Raw genomic sequence first — 8,210 nt, 5'->3', positions numbered from 1 at the left:
GCCGACTGAATAACAGCATCGAAAACCACGGAAATGATCATCATTGTTGGGAAACCAGCCCACGTCGTGGGGCTGGCGGCTGCGTGATTATCGCACGGGATAGCCTCTCCTGGTTTCACACTTTACGTCCCTTGACCCTCTATCCCTATATAAATCAACGAGGAGCTATTATTGTAATAGTTGATTATTGATTAATAAAGTTAATCTTCTTCATACCTCCATGTGTCATCTATTTTTACGTGTTCGACTACTTCGTCTATGACGCTCGCCCTCGCTCCGCAATTTTGGACCGGACTCGCCGGCGGAGTTGCGGAACACGTTATCAGCACGCTTCGCTCCATCAAGCCTGCGTCAAGCCTGCATCACGCAGGCTTTCGTCGATCCCGCGGGAGGTATAAGATCCGATCTCCACTTTTTGCAAAAATGGATTCCTCTCGTTACCGCGATTCCGCATTAGCGATTAATTTATTTTTTTCGGATAAATCTACCTATGGTGTGGATTTCTCTCCCAAGAACTGAGCTGACCAATACGTCGCCGACCAATGTCGATGTTCTTGGATCGAGAGAGATTTGTTGACTACACCCTAGGGAGACGGTGATTACACGTATTCCAGATGAGCACAACACCGCCGCGTTGTACCCGATGTACACGCGTCGTGACGTCCCGAAGACGCACGATTTTGCCATCCTGAGGCCGACGTCCAGATGACGATGTGCCAAGCCGCCGCCGGCGTCGCCATGGCCATGCTCGCCGTTCCCATGCCCGCTGCACGATCACGTCGCCGCGCACCGTAGATCAGCTCCCGTCACCGCGCTCGCGTGCCCGCTGCAGGCGTTGCCGTCGTGCCCTGCTAGCCGCGACCCCGCTGGTCGCCGGCGTCGCACCGCTGGTTGCCGCCGCGGCCCGGTCGCAGGCCGCCGCCACGCGCGCTGGCCTGGCCATGGCCGCGACGTCCCGCTGGACGCACCGCGCCGTTGGCCGCCCGCCAACGCGCGCTGCCACGCGCCCCGCTGGCCCCGCCGCCCTGCTGGCCGGCTTGGCCGCCGCCCGCACGCCGTGGTCGCCGCCGCAGCCGTGGCTGCATGCGTGCGTGCCCTGGCCGCCGCCGCTCGGGCGCTAGGAAACCCTAGCGAACCCTAAGCAGGCCGGCCTAGCGGGCTTCTGTGGACCGGGCCGTGGGGATCCAGGCATAAAAAAAAAGTGGCGCTGGCGCAGTGCGGAATTTTTTGTTTTAGCCCCTGTAGTTTGATTCTTTTACGCGTAGTTTATTCCTGCTGTAATATTTCGCGTAGAAGCCCCTGGAATTGTCTGTTTTTGCTGAAAACGCGTATTTGGGTTTTAAAATGTCTCGGGAATTCAATTTTTGGGCTATTTTTCACGTAAGAAATGCGCTTAACATGCTATATTTTATAAACATGCTGTTATTGTATGATTTTATTACTATAGATTAATTGTTTCGCACTCTTAACCATTAAGGAAATCATATAATAACATGTTTTAAATACTGGAACGTCATTTTTATTGAATAAGTTTATCAACATCGCATTTGTGCAAAAGATTACCTGCTGTAATCTCATGATTTTGGCATAAATCGCAGATGGCCGGAATTGTCAACAAGGAGTTTGCTGAGTTGTCCCAGACAGGGCTGAACTACCTGTCCTGGTCCTTGGATTGCGAGATCTATCTCCAGGGCAAAACCCTCCTGAGGGCGATCGGTAAAGGGGACCAGCTGGCCCCCACTGATCCCAAGTTCGAAACTGAGAATGCGCAGGCTCTGCATTCTCTCTGTCATCACCTGTCACCTACTCTGAAAGATGAGTATATGGCTGAGAGCAGTGCTTCTGGCCTTTGGACCGCTCTTAAGCAGCAGTTTGAGCGGTTGAAGTACAATGTGAAGCCACGTGCAGAGGCAGAGTGGATCCGTCTGAGGTTTGCGGACTTCAAGACGATTGGGGAGTACAATTTAGTTCTGCACCAGATTTGTACGACTCTTCGGTTGTGTGGTACTGAGATTACCGACACCCAGAAGATTGAGAAAACCATATCCACTTTCCACCCTGACGTGGTCCAGTCCTCACGGAACTACCGCCAGGGGAACTACACGAGGTATTCAAAGTTAATTGACGTCCTCCAGGTGGAGGAGGCGCAGGACGAGGTTCTGAAAAAGAACTTTGTCGTGCAACCACTTGGGGGGAGTTCTTGCCAGGAGGTGAATGCTCTCAAAGTCCGCAAGCCTCAACAGAAGAAGAGGGGCCGCAAGGGCAAGAAGAAGGGCCCTCAACCCTTCGCCCCGGCTAAGCAGCACAAGCCGGGCAAGGGAGGGAAGAGGCCTCAAGACTGCTTCCGTTGTGGCTCGGTGGAGCATTTCTCCCGCCAGTGCCGCGCACCACCGGAGGTCGTTGAAGCATACAAGTCTCGGAAGGCACGTGAGATGCACCTCATCTTGGTTCAGGAGGGAGCACCACCGGCGCCCATCGCGGCACCCGTGATGATCTCTACGCCCCCTGCTGCGCCCACAGAGGCGACCCCTGTGGTGCCCATCGCGGCAGCTTTGGCGGTCTCTAATTACGCCCACGTCACCATGGAGGTTGACCACATGGTCGCCTCGGCGGTGCCGCCACTAGATATTGATGTTGTCTCCAAGATGATTTCTAAGGAGGATCAACTCACTAGTATGGAGATTGCGACTGAAGTGAATGGCTTCTTTACCAAGTCCACTTAGCAGGCCTCTTTGGTTATCATGATTCCGTGATTTGATACAATAAATTTGAATAAATTCGATTTGGTTGTAAGCTCTATGAGAGCATAAACTTATTCTTTACTTTGGCGATTGGATGACATTTATTTCATTTATTTATTCCATTATTTATACATGATAGTATGTTATGTTCTGAGATGTGTGCATTTATTTTTAATGTAGTTTCTTCCTCATTACATTAATTAGATGTCATATTTTAGAACGCGTGTGGCGCACGAATGGAGGAAACGTGCCTTGCCGATAGCGCCACCACTCATACTATTTTACGAGAAAGTAACTACTTTGAGTCCATTAAAAAATCTCCGAGAAGTATTATGACAATCGCCGGCTGCGGTTCTCACATAGTTGGCTCCGGACGAGCCACTATTATACTTCCTATGGGAGCAACTTTGATCATTAATGATGCGTTGTTGTACCCAGAGTCGACTCGTACTCTTTTGAGCTTCAGAGACATCCGCGCTAATGGTTTCCATATTGAGACCGATGATGAAAACGGCAAGGAGTTCCTACTCATCACAAAGCGGGATGCAGGTGGTAAACATGTTCTCGAAATGCTTCATTCGTTTGACACAGGGCTATACTACACTAAAATTGTAGCACCTCCCGTGTACACTACCCTCAAGACCGTTTTTAGAAGCTCTGAACTCTTCTACCTTTGGCACGATAGGTTAGGCCACCCCGGACTTAGGATGATGAAAAATATAATTAACAACTTGCATGGTCATAATGTTAACATGAAGAACTTCCCGAATCCCGATGATTTCGTGTGCTCCGCATGCGCTAAGGGGAAGTTAGTCATTAGGCCATCGCACCTCAAGGTGAGGGATGAAATCCCCGCGTTCTTGGAACGTATCCAAGGGGACATATGCGGTCCAATTCAGCCCCTCGCGGGGCCGTTTCGGTACTTCATGGTGCTCATTGATGCTTCCTCTAAATGGTCCAATGTTTGCCTGCTGTCAACACGGAACCATGCCTTTGCAAAGTTGATCTCACAGATCATACAAATGAGGAATAATTTCCCTGATTACCGTATAAAGTCTATTCGAATGGACAACGCCGGAGAATTTACTTCAAAGGCGTTCGATGATTATTGCATGGCAATGGGAATCAAAGTTGAGCACTCGGTACCACATGTTCAAACACAAAATGGACTTGCCGAGGCATTGATTAAAAGAATTAAATTCATGGCCCGACCATTCCTTCTGGGTTGTAATTTACCAACTACATGTTGGGCCACGTGGTGTTACACGCGGCCAATCTCATCAACTTTCGACCGTCGGCCTACAACATCCACTTTCCTGTTCAACTTGCGTAAGGGTAGGCACCGAAAATTTCCCACCTTCATAGGTGCGGTTGCCAGGTATATGTACCAATACCACCCCCTCAACGATCGGCAATGGGCCCGCTCCGTAAGTCGGGGATATACGTTGGTTATGAGACTGTGTCCATAATTAGGTATCTGGACCCCATGAAAGGTGATTGTCGTCACACGGCTCGTTTTGCTGATTGCATTTTTGACGAGGATTTTTCCCGACTTTAGGTGGAGAGAATCAACCCCTTGATGCTAAAAGTCGAGAAATCACATGGCAAGCCACGGGGATCCACGCTCATGACCCGCGCACTGCTGAGACTGAGAGAGAAGTCCAAAAGATAATAGATTTGCAGTCTTTAGCAAATCAACTGCCTGACCACTTTAGTGACTTAAAGACTATGACAAAATCGCATGTGCATGCGCGCAATGCACCGGAAAGGGTTGAAATACCAAAGAAAAATGATGGTATGCCCGCTCCCGTCCAAAGGCCTAAAAGGACGAGAAATCTGGCTTCTCAAATCCCAAGTACTCGGGGACGCCCGACGAAAAAGGACAAGAGAGATTTATTACAGCCTGTCGCCAAAGTACCACAAATTGAAATGGGGAGCCAGTCGAGACCTGGCACAAGTATGGAAAATTCAGTGCACGAAATTCCGGACTTAAACTTTCCCATAGGGGAAACACCCGGCGGAGATGTGAGCGCACACATCGGCACGGGAAATCTAAAGGACCTTGCTCCCATAATGGGAAATTTGGTAGAGCAAGTGTTTGCGCCGGATGCGCTCCATGACGAAATGGCCATAAATTATATTTATACGTGGGAGTCCCTGAACCGAGCAACGGTGAGTGTCGACATTAACTTTGCTACAAAAATTGCCTCAATCCTAGATCTTGACCCTGAGCCTAACACGCTCGCTGATTGCAAGAAAAGGTCGGATTGGAAAGATTGGCAGCATGCAATTACTGCCGAATTATTATCTCTCAACAAAAGGAAGGTGTCCGGACTAGTTTTTCGAACTCATCCCCACATTCGCCCTGTTGGCCATAGGTGGGTTTTTGTTCGAAAGAGAGATGAAAATAATAAGGTAGTATGGTACAAAGCAAGGCTCGTCGCTCAAGGGTTCACTCAATGACCAGGTGTCAGATTTTGAGGAGACTTATTCCCCGGTCATGGATGGAGTTACCTTTAGATACTTGATCTCGATGGCAGTAAACATGGGCTTGAAAATGAAACTAATGGACGTTGTCACTGCTTACCTGTATGTTAACTTGGATTCGAACATATACATGAAGGTTCCTGAAGGTATCCCTGTTCCGAACCATGATAGAGCAAACAAGGATCTATACAGTGTTCAACTTCAAAAGGCACTGTACGGACTCAGACAGTCTGGTAGAATGTGGTACAATCGCTTAAGTGATTTCCTTCAACAGAAGGGCTATACGAGCAATAAAGATTGCCCATGTGTTTTCATACGGCGATCCCAAGATAGATTCTGTGGTGTAACTGGACGATTTAAACATAATCGGTACGCCTGAGGGTATTGAGGAAGCGAGTTCCTACCTGATGTCGGAATTCGAGATGAAGGATTTGGGTAAAACCAAGTTTTGTCTAGGTCTGCAACTTGAACATTCCCCTGATGGGATTCTAGTGCACCAGTCAGCCTACACCCAGAAGGTGTTGGAAAGATTTGGATTTGATAAGGCATATCCTTCTAAGACCCCGATGGTCGGGAGATCTTTACAGCCAGACAAGGACCCGTTCAGGCCAAAGGAAGAGGGGGAGGAAACTCTGGGACCAGAGGTTCCTTACCTGAGTGCAGTTGGAGCACTCATGTATCTCGCAAACTGTACACGGCCAGACATTGCGTTCGCCGTCAGTTTGCTTGCGAGGTACAATTCTGAACCTACCAAAAGACATTGGAAAGGTGTCAAGGACGTCTTCCGTTACCTGCAAGGGACCAAAGATCTTGGCCTGTTTTATAAAAGGAATCAAGGCCTATCTATTATAGGCTATGCCGATGCTGGGTACCTATCGGACCCGCATGATTGCGAATCGCAGACTGGATATGTTTTCCTTTGTGGTGGAACTGCGTTTTCCTAGAAATCGTCCAAGCAAACTCTTGTGTCGACTTACACGAACCACTCGGAAATCATGGCACTATTCGAAGCGTCAAAAGAATGTGTATCGCTTCGGCGGATGATCGGCCACATTCAGCAAACATGGGGGCTGAAGACCGTACAAACCCCTACCATTATCTATGAAGATAATGCTTCTTGTGTTGCACAAGTCCAGATGGGTTATGTGAAGAGTAACCTCACAAAGCATATTAGTCCCAAGTTCTTCTACGCACATGAGCTGCAACAGTTGAACGAGGTGAGAGTTTTGCATACTAAGTCCTGTGACAATCTTGTTGACATGTTCATTAAATCATTACCGACATCAACATTAGAGAGGTGTGTGCGTGAAATCGGTATGATGAGACTTAGAGAGATGCAAGGTTCAGGGGGAGAAACTTCACAAACTCGTCGCTAAAATCTCGATCCTGATGATCGAGTACCCAACTTGATGGTTGAGTGGATTGTACCCTTTTTCCCTTGAGTGAGTTTTCCTGATGTTTCTCACACGAGGTATTTGACGAGGCAATTTGTGCAATACAACAACGTATACTGTGTTGTTCTTTCTCCATATATTTTTCCACTGATTTTTTCGGAGTTTTCAGACATGGATATACGGATAATTACCCAAGGGGAAGTGTTGGGAAACCGGCCCACGTCATGGGGTTGGCGGCTGCGTGCACATCACACGGGATAGCCCCTCCCGATTCCATACTTTATGTTAAGTGGGTACTTATCCCTTGACCCCTTACCCCTATATAAAGCAACGAGGAGTTATCATTGTAACAGTTGATCATTGATTAATAAAGCTAGTCTCCTCCATACTTCCCTGTGTCATCTACTTTTGCGTGTTTGACTACTTCGTCTACGACGCTCGCCCTCGTTCCGCAACCTCAGACCGGACTCGCCGGCAAAGTTGCTGAACAATCATCGCTCACTCGCCCCCTCACTCACTCACTCACTTGTCTCGACGCACATGCCGCTCCCATTGAGTACACTGTGACCATCCCCGCGGCGCGCCAAAATCCCTTCGATCTCATCTCTTTTATCGCCGCCCGTCGCAGCGAGCAGCCGCGACGGCGACGGCGAGGAAAGCGCTGAACAACAGCTTTCTGGCCACGGAATGTTTAATGGTAAACAAACAAGGCCCTATGGGCACTACGCTATACTAGTCGCCATCCATTTGCCGCAATACGCAGTATTCAATCAGCGTACATCACCGGTATATTCCCCCGGCCAATGATCTCACCACGATTATTATTGGTTACGGTGTTCATTTTCTTCTGAAAATGATGGCCGTCGTGTTGGTCGCACACTTGGCAGCGCGAGCTGAAGTGGCGGACGGCGACGAACACGTAGGACAATTGTGGCGATGACGAGGCGATCGTGGTGGACGGGTCGACCTGACGCAAAACGGTCAAGGTTTCAGTCCTCGTGTGGAGCATCTACTTTTTTTTTTTTTTTGCATGGGTGTGGAGCATCTACTTGAAGAGCCTCAACATGACAGGGGTCTCGATCACTTCGTCTCCGGCACGGTAAGTGACCACGTTAAACAAAAGTGAAGAGCACGAGTGGGCGATCATGTGGGCACTAAACAAGAAGATTGCAGCGCAATAATGAACTTATTTGTTTCGCATCCAAATGCCTAATGATTGCACGGGGTTAGCTATTGTTAATCAAGAAGCGGCATGTCCATGTCACGGCAATCTGACCAAGCCGGGTAGAGCTCCCACTCCCAGCAAGGCGTCATGTGCAAAAAACTAGGGAAAAGACAAAGGGGCCAGGAAGAATTTAGCAAGTGCCAGATGCTTTCCATCCTCTTTGGTGGAGTGGAGCTCTGTGTGTATATATGTACGTATGGAGTGGCGAAACTTTCCAGTGTATGTGTGAACGTATTCAATCTAGCTGGCTAGGTGCTTAAGCTAATTAACTCCAGGTTATAAAACGAGCGTGGACAACGGTGTCATGGCGGCACAAGAGAGCGGCAGGAGTGCAGCCTCGGCCACCGCCACCATGACGGTGTG

At 48.9% G+C, this 8,210-nt stretch overlaps 1 protein-coding gene across 1 annotated transcript; it reads left to right on the top strand.

The window, feature by feature from the left end:
* Window positions 1–240: 240 nt before the first annotated feature.
* Window positions 241–2,723, top strand: LOC119309885. Its single transcript, XM_037585786.1, has 2 exons — window positions 241–392; window positions 1,599–2,723. Exon 2 carries the CDS (start codon window positions 1,599–1,601, stop codon window positions 2,721–2,723), a length of 1,125 nt encoding a protein of 374 aa, XP_037441683.1. The 5' UTR covers window positions 241–392.
* Window positions 2,724–8,210: the final 5,487 nt, after the last annotated feature.

The sequence above is a fragment of the Triticum dicoccoides genome, chromosome 5B, assembly GCF_002162155.2.
Source record: "Triticum dicoccoides isolate Atlit2015 ecotype Zavitan chromosome 5B, WEW_v2.0, whole genome shotgun sequence".
Classification (NCBI taxonomy): Eukaryota; Viridiplantae; Streptophyta; class Magnoliopsida; order Poales; family Poaceae; genus Triticum; species Triticum dicoccoides.
The sequence above is the reverse complement of the archived record's forward strand: the minus strand, read 5'-3'. Positions and strand labels throughout refer to the sequence as shown.